We start from the raw sequence: 23,966 nt of genomic DNA on the forward strand, positions 1-23,966 counted from the left end.
GAAATAGCAGCCTCCGGCTACGCACTATGTAGGGCTTCTACGCCTTTGGGTGAACTGAGGCACACAGCCAGGCTGGGGTTGTAAAGACTGGGTTGGCCGAGCGCTGCCAGCCATACAGCACTTGGGGGCTAGGCTGTTCATTGCCGCTGTGTCGTAGTCCACAGGGTCCAGGGGGCCTGGGCTGGGTTGCCAAGTACCAGAACAGGTCTGGGGCAGCCCACTCCATGACAGCCCACTACTAGCACCGAGGCTACCTCCAGGTGCCACTGCTGCGCACACCCAGCTGAGGCAGCGCTCACTCTGGGCTTTGGAGCTGCATCTCCCATCCACCCTGGGCATCCTTCTGGGCCACAAGAACCAGTCATCAAACTCTGGCCACCAGCCTCTGCTTCAGGGGATCAGGTGCTCTTCTAACGGGCCTCTTCAGGTTACAAGGTGAAGACTCCCTCCCTGGTAGGCATGGCAGCCCCTTCCCTCTCAATAGGAGAGAGTGAAAGTTCAGTAAGTTCCTTTAGGGAGCGTGTCCTCTATTATCCAACCCACAAGTGAGACTTTACTGCCATTATCAAAGGGTAGAATGAGCGTGGAAGCCACCAGGTGAATCTTTTTAAAGGACTGTGAGGTAAAGAGAATAAGCTAATGAAACGAAGTATGTCATAAACAGCTCAGTTTTGTTTTTGTTTTTGAAGATTTTTTTATTTTGGAGAAAGAGTGCCCCAGAGCAGGGGGAGTGAGAAGCTGAGGGAGATAACCTTCATCAGACTACTTGCTGAGCCCAGAGCCCAACTCTGGGGCTTGATCTCTTGATCTCACCACCCTGAGATCATGACCTTTGCTGAAACTAAGAGTCAGAAGCTTAACCAGATGAGCAGCTCAGTTTTATAATAGGAAAGTGGTAGCTGGTAGACTTCTAAATTCACATACATTCTGCTGGAAAATGACAAGCTGGATGAAACCCAAGAACTTGCCCTGTCTTAGGTAAGGAGTGACACTGAGGCTGGATCTTACTGTGGAGAATTAGTGGTCTCCCAAAATGAAATGGACAAATAAATCATTTTATACAATTTTAACTACCTGTCATTTTTCTAGCAAAAACAAAAGTACAAAATTCTAGCCCCAAATTAAGTTAACATATTCTGAGTAATTGCATGATAATAAAGATATTCTGCATAGCTTTCATAATGTTCTTGTGTGCATACCCAATGTTTGAAACACAGTTAAGATCAATAACTTTTGGAGGGAGATGATTTTTGATTTAGAATAATAAGTTTCAATAAATACCCATACAGTTTTATTTTTATTTTATTTATTTTTTCCAAGTTTTCCTTTTGGCATGACATTTCTAACTCTTAAATAGGCTGTAAATCCCTTGAAAACAGATTTTGATCTGAGAAGCTAAGTGGTGAAAATCATTTTGTCACAGGAGGAAGAAACCTTCTATCACAGCTTCTTGCTGAAATAAACTGGATGAGTCCCATTTATGAGGCATACCAGCTTGAGGCCCCCGATGTAACTACTCCTTTTTTTCCTTCTTCCCTGTTTTTACAAACTTCCGGTAACAAAACAGACAACACTGTGTGGTGACAAATATAGCAGCTGCCACACAGGCCAGCAGGAACCCAATCACATCCAAAGAGTGGTACTGAAACCAGGTGAGGTCATGGGAGGCTGGCCTGAGGTGTTTGGCTCCTTTGTGGCGCATGACAAACTCTATCCAGAAGACTGCTCGATCCAAGGGCTTTATAGGCTGATCGTGGTGAATTCTTGATAATCTCATAGCATTCTCTTTGTATCTAAAGCAGAAACATAAAGATACCGACATTGAAAGGAAGCTCATTTGCCTACTCGTATAATTCCCATGAAAGGTTTTTGAAAAGTGCCATAAAAATGCTTCAAAATATATGTCATAGAGTTACAGAAGCAGTATGTTTTTTTATTTGGATCCGCACTGGAGATTTGGCATTTGAATTGGAATTTTCCCATCACCAACTATTCTAAGAAGTGAAAATGGAAGTTCAGTGAGGATAGTTTGATCTTTTCTAACAGAGAAAATGCTATGGGCCCTTGTAATAGCTGTAAATGAGGTGGTGGGAATGCACTTATAGAATGACCTCATGAAGGAGCAAAGGGAATTGTGTCATGGTAAGTAAAATGCCACCTCACTGGTCCCTGTCTCCACTCTTCTACCCTCTACTCTATATTTTCCATCATATAGCCAGTCTGATTTTTGAAACCGATATCAGATCATGGCACTTCCCTGCTCAAAATTTCCATCTGGCTTCTCATTACCTTTAGAATAAAATCCAGCTATGGATTTTGGTCTATAGGATCTTACAGATACAGCCCCCTGGCAACCTCTCCTCCTGTCACTTTGTCCCATGTACACTCTGTTGTAGGCATAAAGCCCTGCTAGGAGTTCACTGAAGTTGCCAAACATGTCCTCACTTAAGCACCTTTGCACTTTCTGTCTCTCTCCTGTCTCTCTGATAGACACTTCTCCCTGCAACACTCCAAAGCTGCTTCTACATCTTGATAGATGACCCAGCTCTGTGTTCCATCTCAGACTTTTCTGGGCCACACTATCAAAGCACTCTTAGCCAATGGGATGTGTGTGTGTGTGCATGCGTGTGTGTGCTACTCTTTGAAACCTAGAATTTTAAAATATATTTTCCATAATAACATTTAAATATATAACATAAGAAAAATGCACATAGTCTTAACTGAATAGCTCCTAAATTCAAAGTTAACTAGAATATTATTGTGAAGTGGATATAATAATATACCTACTACTAAGTATTGATATGGGGTATCACACAATATCCAGGAGGATCCCATCTTTTCTGAAACTTTTAGTCATGATAGATTAGCTTTTATTATTTATGTTTCAGAATAACAAGATAACACTCATTTCCTTTTGTCTTTTGTCTAATAGTTGTCGGTTAATTCTATTACTGTATAGTATTCCATTGTTTGGCAATACCACAGAGTATTTCTTCATTTAATGATCAGTGGACATTTGTGTTAACAATTTTTTAATCGTTATTACTAAAGCTGTCATAAAAATCTTGTGTATTTCTTTAGATTTACAAGTTCATACAGTTGTGTTTGTATATAATGTGAAAGTGGAATTGCTGAGAATAAGGTTATTTAGGGTTGTGATTTCTTTATTGACTGAATTATGTAGAAGTATATTGCTTAATTTCCAAAATTTAGAGATGTTACTGTTATCTTTCTTTTCGACAATTTCTAAGTGAATTCCAGTAAGGCTGGACAGTATACTGTTGATGATTTATATTTTTCAAATTTACTCTTGGTGTATAGCCCAGCATATGATTAATTCCAGTATCTATTCCATTCTGGAAATATATGTATTCTCTGTTGTGTTATATATTATGATGTATATGTATGTCGAATAGATTATATTTCAAATTGAATCCTTGAAATCATTTAGGAATTTAGTCATTCCATTATCTTCTCTGTCCATCCATCCTTCCTTTCTTCCTTTCTTCTTTCTTTTTTCTTTTCTTTTTCTATGTTATTGAGAAAGATGTTTGAAAACTCAGTATTATGACTGTAGAGTTGTGTATTTGTTTGTTCTTTTGTCTACATCTGCTGCATTTTGATATTTTCATAGTAGGTGTCACCAGTTATTAATTTGTGTTGTTTTGACAGATCAGTCCATGTATCATTATGAAATATGTATCTTTATTTTTGTTAGTGATTCTGGAGTACCATGTCTGATAGTCACATAGGCACATCTTTCTAAATGGTAACTGCTAAAATAGATCATTTTCTGCCTTTGTACTTAAAATCCTCTTCTACATTTCTGTTTGAACATGTCTTTTAAACAGTATATAGTTTTTAAAATGCATTCTGACAAACTTTGTCTTTAAATTATGTAATCTGTTTAAGTTTAATGTAAGTGCTGGCATATTCATATTTTTACCTACTGTCTCATTCTCTATTTTCTGTTCTATTTCTCCAACCTGCCATATATTTCTTTTTCTTTCTTATCTATTTAAAGTATTTTATTAATTCATTGTTCTACCATTTTCTTCACAATAATAAATTTTTCAGTATTTCTTTAGATGATACCCTCCTAACATAATATTAATAGTGATAGTAGTAACAAATACCAAATTCATGGTTACTGTGCTAGGCACTACAAATTCCCACACATTATTTTCTTGTGTAATATAGAAAATTTCTTTATTTGTCTTATCATCTTTAAAAAGTTTTCTCTTCAAAGGACACCATCAAGAAAGTGAAAAATCAAGTCAACCAGAATGGAAGAAAACATTAACAAATCATCTATCTGTTAATGTGTTATATTCATAACACATAACAAGTTCTTTAATAAGATGAGACAAATAATCAAATTTAAAAATTATCAAAGAATTGGAATAGACATTTCTCTAAAGAGGACACATGGATGGCAACTGGCATATGAAAAGATGCTTAATAACTTGGGCTCTAAGGGAAATACTAATCAAGAGCACAAGAGAGACCACTTCACACTCACTGGGATGTCTGTAATAAAACAGATGATAGAGGCACCTGGGTGGCTCAGTGGGTTAAGCCTCTGCTTTCAGCTCAGGTCGTGATCTCGGGGTCCTGGGATCAAGCCCCACATCAGGTTCCCTGCTCAGAGGGGAACCTGCTCCCCCTCTCTCTCTGCCTGCTTCTCTGCCTATTTGTGATCTCTGTCTGTCAAATAAATAAATAAATAAATCTTAAAAAAAAAGAAAGATGATAACAAGTGTTGGTAATGATGTAGGGAACTTGGATCTCCCATACTCAGCTGGTGGAAATGTAAAATGGTGCGTCTCATTTGAATATCAATTTGGCAGTTCTTCACAGAGTTAACATATGACCAGCAATTCTACTCCTAGAATTTCCAAAAATTTCCTTTCACTTCCAAAAGAAGTGACAAATTTCTTTTTTATGTTATTGTTCACACAATAACATATGTAGTAATATTTATAACTCCTAAATGTGGAAATAACCAAAATGTTCATGAACTGATGAATGAAAAATAGATTGTAATATATCCATACCATAGGATATTATTCAGCAATGCAAAACTACCACATCAGTGAAACTCAAAAACATGCCAAGTGAAAGAAGCCAGGTGCAAAAGGCCATAAATTGTATGATTCCATTTGTATGACATATCCAGAATATAGCAATTAGGAGACACAGAAAGGAGATTGTTTACTTAAGACAAGAGGAATGGAAAATGACTTCTAAGTCATATGCAATTCTTTTTTAGGTTAATGAAAATGTCCCAAGCTTAGATTATAGTCATGGCTTCATAATTCTGTAACATACCATATATGTTTGATTTTTTGTACCTTAAATATTATGGTACATAAATCATATTATAAAATATATTAAAGTAAAAATTAAAATTAATTCTTGGGCAAAAAGATTTATAGTTTTGGAAATTTTTGGTGCTGAATTGAAAATTATTTTACATAACAGCAAATTCTTCATTCTTTCATTCTAGGAATTCTGTCATATTTTTTAAAATGTGTCCTTACAATTCCATATATAACTTTTGCATTTGCTCATATAGAAAATTGTTGCAGCCCATTAAATCAATGGGGTTGAAAAGCAACTTTGCAATAAATGTCTGGTTGAAAACAAAGATAGGTTTAAGATCAGTTATACATATTAAAATTTCAAAATTAGCTTCTTAAATATAGGATGAAATGCATAGTCATCATTGATAGAAGAATCTACGACATGGATGGAACTAGAGGGTATCATGCTTAGCGAAATAAGTCAATCAGAGAAAGACAACTATCATATGATCTCCCTGATATGAGGGAGAGGAGATGCAACATGGGGGGTTGAGGGGGTAGGAGAAGAGTAAATGAAACAAGATGGGATTGGGAGGGAGACAAACCATAAGTGACTCTTAATCTCACAAAACAAACTGAGGGTTGATGGGGGGAGGGGGTTGGGAGAGGGGGGTGGGGTTATGGATATTGGGGAGGGTATGTGCTATGGTGAGTGCTGTGAAGTGTGTAAACCTGGCGATTCGCAGACCTGTACCCCTGGGGATAAAAATATATGTTTATAAAAAATAAAAAAAAATTATAAATAAAAAAAAGAAGAATCTATCTCTAAATACTATTAATGAAAAAAAATTATAATACTCACGAAGGATTATTAATGACCATCCTCAATGCATTGAGCAAATCTGTGCTAGACAGTGTGTGGAAATCCAGACTGACAGCTGCTCCCTTGGCCTTCATGTGAGCAATGTTATCAGGTTGATCCGCAAACAAGGGAATGCCCACCATTGGAATCCCATGGTGGATCGCCTCATAGATGCCATTGGTTCCACCATGAGTTACAAAGGCTTTGGTTTTTGGATGACCTAGGATTAGGTGAATCTCAGCACATTAGTAATTATAATTCTTAGAAAAAAAAGGAGAGTTTAGCAGCATAAGGCACATAGTACAGTACATATGAAATAGCATTAAAATGTCTTTTAGATCCCAGAGCAAGAAGAGCAAAAATCTGCTGGAGAAGTAAATGAAAATTGGTGTGGTAGTTGTAACTTGAAAAATGGTTATAAGATGGCTGAACAGACAGATTGAAAGGGAAAATTCTGGATAAAGAATAGCATGTGCAAAAAAAAAAAAGAAAAGAAAAGAAAAGAAAAGGAGGTGGCATATTAAAACATAGAACGTAGTCTCTTAAACAGTAAAGTCACTGAGTCTAACATGTAGAGTGTCAAGGCAACAGGAAGTATGATAGTGGTGGTTCAAGTCAGGGGAAAGAAACACTGCACTTTATCATGAAATGTGTTATGACTTCATGAAAAAGATTATGGTGTTTTCCTGGAGAAAGTGTAGAGTCACTGGTAATTTTTCATTACCACTGAATACCCATTCAGAATGAGAAAAGATAGGAATAAAGTGGGAGAATTAGGAGACAAAGTGATGATCCATTTAGTTACTAAAAATTTATTGGGAGAGGCAAGATGGTGGAAGAGTAAAGGACCTCATTTCATCTTGTCCCTGAATTTAGCCAGATAACTATCAAACTATTCTGTAGTGGGGTTTCAAACCATATGAATTCAACTTGAGATGTAAGAACAGATTTGCTGAAGTTCTACAAATAAAAAGTGGGCACTTTTTGCAAGGTGGGAGTTGCAGAAAAATTAATCTGAGGGTATATTCAGAAGATAAATGGTTGGGGGAGAGAACGTCCGTAAGCTGGCTACCAGAAAGTGATTTAGCCCTGAAGGGTAAATTCAGACTCTTTAGAAGTCTGTTCCAGGGAGAGATGTCCTGCCTGAAAGGTGCTCAGGTGGCAAAGTGGGGCAGAATCCTAGGTGGGACAGTGTTGTCTCAGGATCCCTGGGCTCACAGAAAAAACAGGGGTGCCTGGGCTGCAGAATTCCCAATCCATTAGAGCAGAGAAACCAGTTATGTTCAGTGAGACAAGGAGGGGGCTCTCAGCTCGGTTTGCCATAAACTGCAAACTGTACCATGATCGGGTGACCATTCTCTATGTGGGGGACCGCCAAAGGGCAGAAATGTGGTGACCCTCCACCTTCCACTGGGAGGATCAGCGTGGGTGCACACCACACAAGTCTGCAGTTTGGCACACACAGAACTGAAAACTGCTTATCCCTGAAGACTTGCTGAAGAGAAGGGGCTGTGATCTTTGAGCTCCAGGGCTGGAGACTGGCATGCAGCCATTTTTATTTTCATCCTCCAAAGAGGCACAGAGGGTCTTCAGTGAACAAAAGCCACATAGAACAATCAGAAATCTTACACTGAGCCCAGCTCCTGGCAAGGTGTTGTGCAAATCTGCCTAGGCAAAGACACCTGAGAATCAGTGCAGTTGGCCCTTCTCCTAGAAGACCAGCAGAAACAACAGGGAACACCCAGTTTTTGGAGCATGGAGGACTATAAAACTCCAGCACTGGGGGAAAATAGTATATAGAATTCAGTTTTTTCTCAAGAGTCATTTAACTTTCAGTTTAAAATCTCTTGTTCTTTTATTCTTTTTTTTCTTTTTCAGCTGGTTGCTTATTTTATTTTTTTAAAACATATTGTTTATATGTGTGTGAGAGAGAGAATGAACAGGGGGGAATCGCAGAGGGAAAGAGAGAGAGAAGCAGTTTCCATGCTGAGGAGGGAACCAGATGCAGGGCTCGCTCTCAAAACCTGGAGATCATGAGCGGAGCCAAAGGCAATAGCTTAAGTGGCTTAGCCACCCAGGCACCGCAACTGATTTCTTATTTTATCAATTCTTTGTTTTTAAGTATTTTTTAACTTTCATTTTAAAATTTACATTTTATAGATTTATTCATCATTTTTAGCTTCCTTTCACTGTTGCAATTTTATTTTTGTTTATATAAGTTTTGCTTTCTTTACACTTTTGGGATTTAGTGTCTTGTGACAGACCAAAATACAACCAGAACCCAGTGGATCACCATGTTTTATCCACCTGGGAGATTATAATCTCTCTCCCTACCCTTTTTTTTTTCTTTTTCTTTTTTAGTTTCTGACCGGTTTGGATTTGTCTAGTGTGTGTTTCATTTGAATTGTGGTTGATATTTTTTACTTTGTTGTCTCATTCTTCCATTCTTCTCTGGGTAAAATGATGAGTATATATATATATAGAGAGAGAGAGAGAGAGAAATATAAATATATATATATATGGAAGAAATCACAACAAAAGAAAGAACCATAAGTAATACTCTCCACCACAGATATAAGCAAAATGTATATAAGTAAAATGTCAGAGCTGGAAATTAGGATAATGATTATAAAGTTACTAAGTGGGCTTGAAAAAAGCATAAAACACATTAGAGAATCTCTTAATGCAGAAATAAAATCTAATCAGGCTTAAATTAAGAATACTTTAACTGAGATTCTATCTAAAATGGATGCTCTTACAGCTAAGGTAAATGAGGCAGAAGAGAGAGTCAGTGACTTAGAAGACAAGATGATGGAAAGGAAGGAAGGAAGCCAGAGAAAAGCAAGAAAAACAACTAATGGAACCTGAGGGTAAGGGGGGAATTTGATAAATCAGTGATCCCATAAAACAAAATAATATTAGAGTTTTTGGGGTCCAAGAGGAAGAGGAGAAGTGGTCCATGAGGCATATTTGAGCAAATCATGGCTGAGAATTTCCCTAATCTGAGGAAGGAAAGAGGCATTCAAGTCCAGAAGGCACAGAGAATCCCCCTGAAAATCAATAAAAATAGATCAACACCTTGACACATAACAATACAACTTGCAAATCTCAGAGACAAAAAGAAAATCCTGAAAGCAGCATGGGACAAGAGGTCCATAACCTACGAAGATAGAGACATTAGACTTGCAGAAGACCTATCCAAGAGACCTGGCAAGCCAGAAAAGACTGGCATGATATATTTAGAGTGCTAAATAAGAAAAATAGGAAACCAAGAATACTTTCTCCAGCAAGGCTGTCATTCAAAATAGGAGAGAGCAAAGGCTTCCAGGACAACCAGAAACTCAAAGAATTTCTGATCACTAAACCAGCTCTAAAAGTAATATTAAAGGAGATCCTTTAAGTGAAGAGAGTGTCCAAAAGTAACATAGACCAGAAAGGAACAGAGACAACCTACAGAATCAGTGACTTTACAGTTAGTACAATAGCACTAAACTCATATCTTTCAATAGTTACTCTGAATGTAAATGGGCTAAATGGACTAACTGAAAGACATAGGGTATCAGATTACATAAAAAAAAGCAAGATGCATTGATATGCTGTCTGCAAGAGACACATTTTAGACTCAAAGACACCTCCAGATTGAAAGTGAGGGGGTGGAAAACCATTTTTCATGCTAATGGGCATCAAAAGAAAGCTAGGGTGGAAATCCTCATATCAGAAAAATCAGATTTTAAACCAAAGTCTGTAGAAAAGGATGAGGAGAAACACTATATCATAATTAAAGGGTCTTTCCAACAAGAAGATCTAACAATTATAAATATGTATGCTTCTAACTTGGGAGCAGTGATATTTATATGTATATTAATAATCAAATTAAAGTAACACATTGATAGTAATACAATAATAGGGAATTTCAATATCCCACTCACTGTAATGGACATCTAAGTGAAGATCAACAAGGAAACAAAGGCTTTGGATGACACAGTGGATAAGATGGACTTCACAGATATATACAGAGCATTCCATCTAAAGCAACAGGATACACATTCTTCTCAAGTGCAAATGGAACATTCTCCAGAATAAATCACATACAGTGTCACAAATTGTTTTTCAACCCATATCAAATGATTGGGATTATCCCCAGCATATTTTCAGGGCATGATGCTTTGAAGTTGAACTCAATTACAATAGGATGTTTGGAAGGAACTCAACATTTGAAGGTAAAAGAGCATTCTACTAAAGAATGAATAGTTGACCAGGATATTAAAGAATTATAAAGTTGCATGGAAACTAATGAGAACGAAAACACAACTGTTCAAAACCTTTAGGATGCAGCAAAGGCGGTCCTAAGATGGAAGTACATAGCAATGCAAACCTCTTTCAAAAAAATAGAAAAGTCTCAAATACACAACTAACTTTAAAACTAAAGAAGCTGGAGGAAGAACAGCAAATAAAGCTTACACCAAGCAGAAGAAAAAATAATAATGATTAGGGCACAAATCAATGAAATAGAAACCAAAAGAGTAGAGCAGATCAATGAAACTAGAAGCTTGTTCTTTCAAAGAGTTAATTACATCAATAAATCCCCAGCCATGTCATCAAAAAGAAGGAGAAAGGACCCAAATTAATAAAATCATGAATGAAAGAGGAGAGATCATGCTCAACACCAAGGAAATACAAATAATTTTAAGCACATATTATAAGCAACTATATGCCAACAAATTAGGCAATCTGGAAGAAATGGCTACATTTCTGGAAACGTATAACCTACTAAAACTGAAACAAGAAGAAATAGAAAATGTGAACACACTGATAACCAGGAAGGAAACTGAAGTAGTGAGAAGAAATCTCCCAACCAACAAGAGACGAGAGCCGATGGCTTCCCATGGGAATTCTACCAAACATTTAAGAAGAATAATACCTATTCTTCTGAAGCTGTTTCGAAAAATATAAATGGAAGGAAAACTTCTGAACTCATCTTATGAGGCCAGCATTACCTTGATTTCCAAACCAAAGTCCCCAGCAAAAAGGAGAATTAGAGAGCAATACTCCTGATGAACATGGATGCAAAATTTCTCACCAAGATAGTAGCCAATAAGATCCAACAGTGCATTAAAAGGATTATTCACCACAATGGTATGAGATTTATTCCTGGGCTTGAATGAACCAATCAATGTAATACATCACATTAATAAAAGAAAGGGCAAGGACCATATATGTCCTTCTCTATAGATGCAGAAAAACATTTGACAAAACACAGTATGTTTCTTGATTAAAACTCTCCACAGTGTTGGCAGAGAGGAAACCTATCTCAATATCATAAAAGCCATCTATGAGAAGCCCACAGCGAATATCATTCTCAATGGGGGGAACACAGAGCTTTTCCTCTAAGGTCAGGAATACGACAGGGATGCCCACTCACACCATTTTTGTTCATATAGTACCGGAAGTCCTAGCCTCAGCAGTCAGACAACAAAAGGAAATAAAATGCATTCAAATTGGCAAAGAAGTCAGACTTTCACTCTTTGCTGATGACATGATACCTTATGTGGAAAACCCCAAACACTCTACCCCCAAATTGCTAGAACTGAGACAGGAATTCAGCCACATGGCAGGAAATAAAATCAATCCACAGAAATCAGTTGCATTTATATACACTAACAATGAGACAGAAGAAAGAGAAATTAAGAAGTCTATCCTATTTAAAATTGCACCCAAAACCATAAGATACATTGGAATAAAACTAACCAAAGAGGTAAAGGATCTGTACTCTAAAAATTACAGAAGACTTGTGAAGGAATTTGAGGAGGACACTAAGAAATGAAAAAATATTCCATGTTTATGGATTGGAAGAATAAATATTGTTAAAAAGTCTATGGTACCCAGAACAATCTACACATTCAGTGCAATCTCAATCAAAATACCATCAAAAATTTTCAAAGAGCTGGTACAGATAATCCTAAAATTTGTATGGTTCCAGAAAACACCCCAAATGTTGAAAAAGAAATGTTGAGAGAGGAATGTTGAAAGGAATGTAGAAAAAAGGAATATTGAAAAAGAAAACCAAAGTTGGTGGCATCACAATTGTGGACTTCAAGCTCTATTTACAAAACTGTAATCATCAAGACAGTGTGGTATTGGCACAAAAACAGATACTTTGATCAATGGAAAAGAAGAAGATCAATGGAAAAGAACCCAAAAACGAACCCTCAACTTTATGGCCCATTAATCTTTCACAAAGTAGGAAAGAATATCCAATGAAGAAAGGACAGTCTCTTCAATCGATTGTGCTAGGAAAATTGGACAGCCACATGTAGAAGAATGAAACTGGACTATTTCCTACACCATGCACAAAGATAAACTCAAAATGGATGAAAGACCTAACTGTGAGACAGGAATCCACCCAAATTCTAGAGAACACAGGTAGCAACCTCTTCAACCTCAGCCACAGCACCTTCTTGCTAGACATGTCTCCAAAGGCAAGGTAAACAAGGCAAAAATGAACTGGTGGGACTTCATTGAGACAAAAAGTTTCTGCACAGCAAAGGAAACAGTCAACAAAACTAAAAGGCAACCTACGGAGTGGGAGAAGATATTTGCAAATGACATATTAGATAAAGGGCTGATATCCAAGATCTATAAAGAACTACATCAACACCCAAAAGAACAAATAATCCACTCAAGAAATGGGCAGAAGACATGAACAGACATTTCTGCAAAGAAGACATAAAAATGGCCAACAGGCACATGAAAAAATGCTTAACATCCCTTGGCATCAGGGAAATACAAATCAAAACCACAGTGAGATACCACCTTACACCAGTCAGAATGGCTAAAATTAACAAGACAGGAGACAACAAATGTTGGAGAGGATGTGGAGAAAGGGAAACCCTCTAACACTGTTGGTGGGAATGCAAGCTGGTGCAGTCACTCTGGAAAATATTATGGAGGTTCCTCAAGATGTTAAAAACAGAGCTACCTTATGACCCAGCAATTGCATTTCTAGGTATTTACCTCAAAGATACAAATGTATTGACCTGAAGGAGCACTGCTATAAACCCCAGTGTTTATAGCCGCAATGTCCACAATAGCCAACCTGTAGAAAGAGCTTAGATATCCACGGACAGATGAATGGATAAAGATAATATGGTATATTTATGCAATGGAATATTAGCCATCATAAATGTTGAATACTTACCATTTACATTGACAGGGATGGAACTGGAGGGTATTATGCTGAATGAAATAAATCAATCAGAGAAAGACAATAATCTTATCCTTTCACCCATATGTGGAATATAAGAAAGAGCACAGAGGAATATAGGGGAAGGAGGGAAAACAGAATGGAAAGAAATCATACAGGGAGACAAACTTATAGTTTGCTATAGTTTGCCCCTATAGGGAGCAAACCAAGGGCTGCTGGAGGGGAGGTGGATGAGGGATAGTGTAATTGGGTGATGGACATTAGGGAGGGCACTTGATGGGTGAGCACTGGGTGTTACATGCAATTGATAAATTACTGAACAGTACAACTGAAACTAATGACGCACTCTATGTTGGCTATTTGCATTTAATTTAATTAAAAATTAGAAAATTACCCTTGAGAAGTAATTATACATGAAATAAAGATACTTTGATTCTAGCCATAAGGAACGTGACTGTGTATAATAACATCCCGTATCTGATCTTTTTCCCCCTAGCATGGCAAAATAAATGTAAAGAAGTTAAGTTTTGTTTTTGAATTTTTCATTAATGAATGTTCAATCAATTTGCTTCTTGGGAGCTCTTATCATTTTTTTTAGCATTACTTGAATTCAAGGTTTTCCAGATTCTTACCAAGGAGGTCATTCTGGGGGATCCACTCATACAGCCGAGTATTTGGCCCTAAGTTTTCTGGTTCTTTGCCAGCAAATCTCCATAGAACCTGTTAAAGAAAATCCCTATTTCATGAGTTGAAACTTTGAAGTTATAGCATATTAGAATTTTAAAGAAATTGAGAGAAAATCTAATTAGACCCCTTTTACTGACTGATAAATAACAGGACAAATATATTAAAAATGAGACTTCCAAAATGCTGGTATAATAAAATACCCACATTTTTTACTTATTTTTATATTCAATCAGGTATGAATGTAATCATGACGTTCACACATAGAGATTAGACAAATGAGATAAACAATGACAAATATAAGTATTTAAGAAATTTTTAGGTAGTTATTATAATTCTAGTGCAAACAACTTGGAAATTACTAAGATCTACACATTTGTTTTGTTTTATCTATTATAATTGCTATCATCTTCAAATGTAATATTACCTATTTATTTCTTTTGAAGTGTTACAGGAGGGAGTTCATGTATATCCACTTGTTCCATATGTTATTTTATTAGAGTTTTACATCTTTTGATATACAAAAAAATCTAAGTATGCAATCTGTTGTTTGTGAGAAATAAATATTTCTGCTTACCAGTAATTTATTAATATAAATAACTTCTCTTAGTACCTATAATTTCTTTTACATTACTAATTATTAGGCACTACCTCCAAGAAAAAGGTAATTTTTTGCATGAATCCAGATTACTATTACTATTTCTTGGTGTGGAAATTCTTTAAATGTTACAAAGAAGAGCCTAGTGGAACTTCAGAAATAAAAGTGCAGCTGTTGAAAAACATCCAAAACTGTGATGATGCTACATTTTATTTAACTGATTGTTAACACTTCAGTGATGCACTACAAAACATTGATAGCATGGATTAATATGAGTTCTATACCCAAGCAATTTCCATTCCCAGTACCAAAATAGATTGATTTTAGAATTCCCCAGTAATCTGCATAAACTGGATGATGGTTTACATTGGTTAACACATATTTGTTATGCAAATGTTCAAGTAACTTTAGATATTAAGTGAACATTAGCATAAAGAGAAACTATATCAGTAACCAAAAAGTAGTTCACAAATACCCAAATACTCCAGGTGTTTTCTATATATATCAGAAAATAATATACTACTATATTTTACGTAAAAAGAGGCATCTGAAACTTTCCCTTCCTAGGCTTGTTTCTAGTTGACCCCTTAATAAATTTCCATTTCCTTCCTTAATCAGGAGGAGTTACTATTCTGCTCAGTCAAAGTCGTTTGGAACCACTATTACTAAGCACAGGGTCACCTAGAGGGGTGGACTCATCTCCTCCCTTTTCATTTATTTTACTCTTAACAGGGTCCAGTCAACCATTCGTGTCAGTTTTTCTCTTTCCCTGAATCATCTAGGCTGGACAATTGCCAAAACATAGCTTGGTGTGCCCTGGGCATCCTTTCTATGAAGAGCATACTGAGTTGGCTTTTCTCAAAAAGCTAGTGGAAGGAAAAGAAACCTGGATTATCCAGCAAGCATAAACTGCATGAAGCTTTTCAGACTTTTATCAGTTCCTGCTTAACATAACTGTTGAAATTTAACTCCTTTCAGAGAATATCTATGTGTTTTTCAGTGCCCTTGGAAATCCTGTAAGGAGAAGGAGGGAATGAAAGGATAGAATTTGGTGATTTCTGTATCTGCCCACGATACATTATAATAGCAAATGTTACACTGTATCTCCTAAATATATTCCTCCTAAATATATTTCTTTCTGATCTCAATGTTAATGCCAAAGTTATTGTCAAAACACCTTCTGTACTATTTTGCCATTTGCCATGTGTATTTTGCTCATATCTGAGATAAATTGGATCTATCATCATGGTTTCCATGTCATGAAGGAAAGGGTAAACAAACTCTTTATACGGTTTAACAGACTCGTTAAGCAGTTGTATAGGATTAAATTACTTTATCTAACCTTTTGTGGAATCTGTGCAAGGGCAGATGCAATCACATTGGCTTTTTCCTCTGGCACATTAGTGACCATAGACCCTAGTGTAAACACCACAATACCATTTTCTCCAGAGCTCTGGACAAACTCTTCCATTTCCTGTGAAGAAAAAATTTGTTCCATTACAAAAGGAGAACACCATATCAAACACTATTAAAAAAATTTCTTCAGGGGTGCTTGGGTGGCTCAGTCAGTTAAGTATCTGACTCTCGATTTTACCTCAGGTCATGATCTCAGGGTTGGGCAATTGAGCCCTGAGTCTGGCTCTACACTCAGTGGAGAATCTGCTGGGTCTTCTCTCTCTCTCAACTCCCTTCCCTATCCCCCAACTCTCTCTCAAATAAATAAATCTCAAAAAAAAAAAAATCTTCAAGCAGCTAAGGAGAGATACCAAATAGTATCAGGAGCTTTAGAATAATGTTTGTTTTTATCTTTAAATTGTGGTGAAGTACACAAAAAAATTACCATTTTAACTATTCCCGGGCATGCAGTCAATAATGTGTATACTTACACTGCTCAGTAACCAATCACCAGAACTTTTTCATCTTGCTAAATTGAAATTCTGTTCCCATTATATAACAATTCCCCATTCTTTCCTTCACCAGGTTTAGCAACCATCATTATATTTTGTATTTCTATGAATCTGACTAATCTGCATACCTCACGTATCAGTGGAATCATACCGTATCTGTCTTTTTGTGATAGTTCCCTTTCACTTTCTGTAACATCCTGAAGCTTTTCCACTTTAGAGTATGTGTTAGGCATTTCTTCTGTTTTATGACTAATATTCCATTATTTGTAAATACATTATATTTATGGATTTATCTGTCCCTGGACACTTGTTTTAGACTGAATAGAACTTTTGCCAGTTTTACCTCAGGATTTAGACTTTGAGAAAGTTACCATATACACTTAAACATTTTGCAATCAAAATTGGTATTAGGTTGGGGCGCCTGGGTGGCTCAGTGGGTTAAGCCACTGCCTTCGGCTCAGGTCATGATCTAGGGTCCTGGGATCGAGTCCCACATCGGGCTCTCTCCTCAGCAGGGAGCCTGCTTCCCTCTCTCTCTCTCTCTCTCTCTGCCTGCTTCTCCATCTACTTGTGATCTCTCTCTGTCAAATAAATAAATAAAATCTTTAAAAAAAATTGGTATTAGGTTAACCCTCAAATAAGATCTTAGTTTCATCTTATTACTAATAAAACGGTAGACAACAAGATGTTGAAGAGACCATAAAATCATTCAGTAAGGGATGCTTGTTTTTCTTATGTCTTAAAGGCACAATATCAACTTAAAACATATTACCTTATTGCTTTTTTTCATAAAGTATCATCTTATATACTAACAGAATTATTTTGCAATTTTATGCTATGAATATTTTTCATGTATAAGTAGTAGAAATAATTTGGTCCTTATTAAATATGCAGAATTCGTGGTCCTTATTTTATACAAAATGTAGTTTTTTCTATGCCCATTATGTTGAGAACAATGTTTCCCCAATGATTTTTTTTTAAGATTTTATTTATTTGTTTGTCAGAAAGAGAGAGCACAATCAGGCAGAGTGGCAGGCAGAGGCAGAGGGAGGAGCAGACTCCCCCCTGAGCAAGGAGCCTTTGGGCTCTATCCCAGGACCCTGGGATCATGAACTGAGCAGCTTAACTGACTTAACTTACTGACTTAACTTAGTAAGTTGCTTAACTGACTGAGCCACCCAGGCGCCCCTCCCCCAATGATCTTTACTGAGATTTTATCCAGCTTTTGTGTGTGGCAGAAAACATGTGTTCTCATAGGCTAAGCAAACCCATAAATGCTCTAAGATGTCAAGCCTTGGGACTCAAATGAGGAATTGTGTAAATGTTGGAGTGACAGCAAGTGAACATTGGATTTGACTGCAGATATTGTTGGGACACACAAACATTGTTGAGGAATGATATTTCTAAGTAGAATACTAGTTAAATGCCTCAAAGCAAATAAAACAAAAGAGACAGGAATCAGTTACCTTAGGCAGGGGTTTGGCAGGTTTACAGTGGAGTCCTCCAACAAACTCAAAATTTGGTAGGAGTGGGCGAGGAAATTCAAAATCCCAGTAGGTTCGAATGAGCCATATTTGAGCCTTCCCCCTTAACTCAGATAATGTAGTGGGTCTTCCTGAAGGGAAAAAACAAACAAACAAAACCAAAAAAACCCACATCACATTAGTAAGAGAAAGGAGAAAAACCATATGATCATTTCCATATATGCAGAAAAAGCACTTGACAAGGACACACATCTATTCATGATAAAAACTCTCAACAAAGTTGGTTTAGAGGGAACACACCTCGACAAAATAAAGGCCTTTTATGGAAAACCCACAGTGAACATCATATTCAATGAGGAACAACTGAGAGCTTTCCCCCCAAAGTCAGGAACAAGACAAGAATGTCCACTCTTATGACTTTTTTTCAACATAGTACTATATGTTCTGGCTATTGCAATCAGACAACAAAAAGAAAGAAAATCCATTCAAATTGGTAAGGAAGAAGCAAAACTTTCACTATTTGCAGATGGCATGATATTATAGAAAACCCTAAAGAAAGAATTAGTATCCAAAATATATAAGGAACTTATACAACTCAATACCCCAAAACCAAATAATCCAATTTAAAAAAAGGATAGAATACATGAACACACATTTCTCCAAAGAAGGCATGCACTTGGCCAAAAGACTCATGAAAAGATGCTCAACACCGCTCATCATCAGGGAAAGGCAAATCAAAACTCCAATGAGATATCATCTCACATCTTTCAGAAAGACTAAAATCAAAGCCACAAGAAACAAGTGTGGAGGTTTCTCAAAAAGTTAAAAATGGAAGTACTTTATGATTCAGCAATTGCACTACTAGGTATTTACCCAAAGCATACAAAAATACTTATTCAAAGGGATACATAAACATTGGGGTCAATGTATATGGCAGCATTATCTACAATAACCAAATTATGGAAACAGCTTAAGTGTTCATCAGCTGATGAATGACTAAAGGAGAAGTGGCATATTTATATAATGAATATTATTCAGCCATAAAAAAAGGAATGAGAGCTTGGGGCACCCAGCTGGCTCAGTTGGTTTAGCATCCAACTCTTGGTTTTGGCTCATGTCCTGATCTAGTGGTCGTGGGATGGAGCCCCAAGTGGGGCTCTGTGCTCAGTGTGGAGTATATTTCAGATTCTATTTATCTCTTTATCCCTCTCTCTCTCTCAAATAAAGAAATAAAATATTTTTTAAAAAATGAAGTCTCACAATTTGCAATGACATGGATGTAGCTAGAGACTATTATGCTAAGTAAAATAAGTCAATTAGAGAAAGACAAATATCATATGATTTTACTTATATGTAGAATTTAAGAATCCAAACAAAAAAGCAAAAGACAAAAAGAGAGAGAGAGGCCACCAAAGAAATAGATTCTTCACTATAAAGAACAAACTGTATTACTAGAGGCATTGTGGGTAAGTGGATGGGTTCAATAGGTGAAGACGGATTAAGGAGGACACTTTGGATGAGCACAGAGTGATGTACAGAATTGTTAAATAACTATATTGTACACCTGAAACTAATATAACACTCTGTTAACTATACCAGAATTAAAATGAAAATTAAAACTTGATGTCAGGATATAAAATCAATGCACAGAAGTCAGTTGCATTTTTATACACCAACAACAAGACAGAAGAAAGAGATATTAAGGAGTTGATCCCATTTACAATTGCACCCAAAACCATAAGATACCTAGGAATAAACCTAACCAAAGAGGCAAAGAATCTATACTCAGAAAACTATAAAGTACTCATGAAAGAAATTGAGGAAGACATAAAGAAATGGAAAAACTTCCCATGCTCATGGATTGTAAGAAGAAATATTGTGAAAATGTCTATGATACCTAAAGTAATCTGCACATTTAATGCAATCCCTATCAAAATACCATCAATTTTTCCCCAAAGAAATGGAACAAATAATCCTAAAATCTTTATGAAACCAAAAAAGTCTCCAAATATCCAGAGAAATGTTGAAAAAGAAAGCCAAAGTTGGTGGCATAACAATTCCAGACTTCAAGCTCTATTTCAAAGCTGTCATCATCAAGACAGTATGGTACTGGCACAAAAACAGACACATAGATCAATGGAACAGAATAGAGAGCCCAGAAATAGACCCTCAACTCTATGGTCAACTCATCTTCGACAAAGCAGGAAAGAATGTCCAATGGAAAAAAGACAGTGTCTTCAACACATGGTGTTGGGAAAATTGGACAGCCACATGCAGAAGAATGAAAATGGATCATTTTCTTACACCACACACAAAAATAGACTCCAAATGGATGAAAGACCTCAATGTGAGAAAGGAATCCATCAAAATCCTTGAGGAGAACACAGGCAGCAACCTCTTTGACCTCAGCTGCAGCAACTTCTTCCTAGAAACATCACCAGAGGCAAGGAAAACAAGGGGGAAAATGAACTATTGGGAATTTATCAAGATCAAAAGCTTTTGCAGAGAGTTGAATGGATAAAGATGTCGTGTATATATATATATACACATATATATGTATACACACACACACGCGCGCGCGCACACACACACACACACACACACACATATATATATATGCAATGGAATACTATCCAGCCATCAAAAGAATCGAAATCTTGCCATTTACAATGACAGTATGGAACTAGAGGGTAGTATACTAAGCAAAATAAGTCAATCAGAGAAAGACAATAATCATGTGACCTCTCTGATATGAGGAATTTGAGAGAAAAGGTGGGGGTTTGGGGGGATAGTGATGGAAAAAATGAAACAAGATGGAATCAGGAGGGAGAAAAACCATAAGAGACTCTTAATCTCATGAAACAAACCAAGGGATGCTGGTGGGTGGAGAGGTAGGGATAGGATGGCTGGGTTATGGATATTGGGGAGGGTATATGCTATGTTGAGTGCTGTGAAGTGTGTAAGACTGACGAGTCAGACCTATAACCTTCTGGCAAATAATACATTATATGTTAATAAAAAATATTAAAACTTGGTAGAAAAATAAAAGTAAATAAATAAATAAGTAAAAACACCCTACAACAAGCAACAGGTAGAGGAAATGAGAGTAATGTTTTGTGAATATACTAGGGTATTTTCTGAAAGGAATTTGGAATAATTTATTGAAAAATGTTTAAAAGTATTTGTAGTTTGATAATAGAACACATATATGATACAAACATCTATAATGATGCAAATATATATTTACATACTTATATATGTTGTTCATATGTATATATGAAAGACAATGTGTAAGTCTCATTTTTAACATCACAGTAGTACATTCACAGTCATAAACAATTATTAAATCTAAGCCACTATCAAATTAAACATACATTTATTTCCTTTGAAATGCTGCAAAAGTAACAGATGCAAATGTAAACAATTATTTGAGCTCCTCAATCAATTAAACAATGGAAACACCTTCCTTAGAGTACTCAGTCTCATTTCTATAATTTAGCAAGTTATTCCCTAGATCCTAGACTTTCCAAGAAAACTGTGAAGTTTTGAAAGTATGACTTGACTCCTTGTACTTATCATTGTCCTTAGTTCACATAAGGAGCATAATAATATCTGTGTATTAAATAATATTTGCAAATAACAGCTAGAATATTTTCTTCAAGTATGGAAATAGATATGTGCACTATTAATTTTGACTCATTTTTTCTTTAATGGAGTAACATAGTTTTCAAAAAATGTGAACTATTAATGTGTATGTGCACCTTCAACAGGATTTTAGGCCTTTAAAGCATGATTTATAAGCCCTAATAAAAGAATTTGTGATCATTAGAAACTTCTTATTAGAGGTTCCTGAGTCTGGGATAGAGCCAGTATTTCTTCCAGTTATGAAGGAATCTTTCAGGTAATATGACAAAACATTTTTATTTTTAAGTTAAAAAAGGGAAACGAGTGGAAATAATATCCTCAATACTCTATAGACAGTTGTACGAGAAGAATGTGACTCCTCAATTAACATCTCTGCTTTCATCAAGATAGTGAAATTTCTAATGTCTTTTTTAAAAAAGATTTTATCTATTTGACAGAGAGAGAGAGAGCAGAAGCAGGGGAAGAGGCAGGCAGAGCAAGAGGGAGGAACAGGCTCCCTGCTGAGAGAGAGCCCAATTCAGGGCTCAATCAGAGGACCCTGGGATCATGACCTGAGCTGAAGGCAGACGCTTAAACAACTGAGCCATCCAGGAACCCCTCTAATGTCTTTTTTTTTTTTAACTGGGAAAAGTAAAGTAAAATGGATATGTAGGAAATAGGCACAGCAGAGAGGATTTTTAAGGCAGTGAAACTACTCTGATATAATAGTGGTGTATACATATCATTATAAATTTGCTAAAACCTATAGAATATACACCACCAAAAGTGAACTCCACTATAAATTATACACTTTGGATGGATAATAATGTGTCAATGTAGGTTCATCAGTTGTAACAAATGTACCATTCTGGTGGGGGATGCTGATAATGGGGAACCTTATGCATGTATGGGGGCAAGGGTTATCTGGGAAATCTTGACTCCATATGCTGTCATTAAAATTATTCTAAAAAGTAAAGCATATCAAAAGTAATATTTTCAACTTGTAGTTAATAAATAACAAAGGAAGTTTAAAACACTTTATCCAGAAAAAGGTAAAAAAAAAAATTAAAGTATTACAAACACACAATGAATAGATATGTAACTGCTTCAAGAAATCCTTAGTGCTTTAATTTGTGGTTATTGAATTCCTGGAGTGTAATGTACTCAATAATGGATGACACAGTTGGAACTGGTCCTGTCATATAAGTCTTTCCATAATATTTGTGAGATTGGAAGATCATTTTATATTATCCTTTCATCATTTCATTTACAAAGACAAATTCCTCTGACATAATACAAACTCACCTTCCTAGGCACTAGGAATTAAGACTTCATGCTACCAATTAGAAACATGACTTACCTAGTACTTCACTGTAAAACTGATCCCAACTCTTCTCATTAAATGTTTGGAACCAAAAGTCAAAATAAAGCACATATATCATATTTTTTACTCTCTCCATGAATGTCATTTGATCACTTAATTCTGACAAAATAACAGGCACATAGGATGGAGGGAAAGAAAGTCCTCCACTTTGCTTTTCAAATTCATAGCCAGGAGAGAAGCGAAGACTGTACACTAAAGGTATTTTAAGTAGCTCAGCCAGCAGCTCACCACAGGGTCCAACGGTGTCTGCAAGAATGACATCAAACCTTGATTCTTGTAGTTTGGTCATGAGCTTCCTGTTCAAAACTACATCCTCACAGAACTTTTGAATACAGTCAGAAAATTTCCACATAATTTCTTGCATTTGTGAAAAATATGTCCAAAATGTATCTCTTGGCAAGTTATATATCCACATATCGAGCATTTTTCTGATTAAATCCTTAAAATCATCTTTAAGTATGGATGCAGGGAAAATCTCATACTTGATAGCTGATGATTCATTCGGATTAACAAGAATGGAAGCTGAAGATGTCAGAACAGTCACTTCGTGACCTCTCTGGACAAGTTCATCGAGGATTGTCTTTATATTGATCCAGTGGCTATATTCTGTGGGCCACACTAGCACCTTTCCACAACTCCCAGAGCTGAAGTAACAACTCAGCTGTAGCAGCAGCAGAACGGAAATCCACTTCAAAGACATCCTGGCGGAATGCAATGCTTCTTTGCAAATTCTTGTTTCCTTGTCCCATTGCTTGTATATAAAGTCAAGGAGAAATCAATTAGTAAGTTAAAGTATAACTCTTACATTTCTAAGTAAACACATTAAATGAATAGATTATTTGGATGGCATAAGGAAAACGGCAAAGGCAGATGATTTCATTTGTATACACATGTGTTTAATATCTGTTTGATC

General features: G+C 36.3%; 1 protein-coding gene across 2 annotated transcripts; it reads right to left on the reverse strand.

Annotated features, from left to right (window-relative positions):
- Positions 1-1,300: 1,300 nt before the first annotated feature.
- On the reverse strand, positions 1,301-23,795 carry LOC125093784 (UDP-glucuronosyltransferase 2B31-like). Of its 2 annotated transcripts, XM_047719445.1 has the most exons (6): positions 23,030-23,795; positions 18,028-18,176; positions 15,997-16,128; positions 14,005-14,092; positions 6,169-6,388; positions 1,301-1,793 (listed from the first exon to the last, which is right to left on the reverse strand). In XM_047719445.1, the coding sequence occupies exons 1-6, from the start codon at positions 23,751-23,753 to the stop codon at positions 1,514-1,516; spliced, it is 1,593 nt and encodes a 530-aa protein (XP_047575401.1). In that variant the 5' UTR covers positions 23,754-23,795; the 3' UTR covers positions 1,301-1,513. The 2 variants fall into 2 exon arrangements, with proteins under 2 accessions (XP_047575401.1, XP_047575402.1); XM_047719446.1 differs by lacking the exon at positions 6,169-6,388 and having other exon boundaries at positions 1,597-1,793.
- Positions 23,796-23,966: the final 171 nt, after the last annotated feature.

The sequence above is a fragment of the Lutra lutra genome, chromosome 2 (assembly GCF_902655055.1).
Source record: "Lutra lutra chromosome 2, mLutLut1.2, whole genome shotgun sequence".
NCBI classification, from domain to species: Eukaryota; Metazoa; Chordata; class Mammalia; order Carnivora; family Mustelidae; genus Lutra; species Lutra lutra.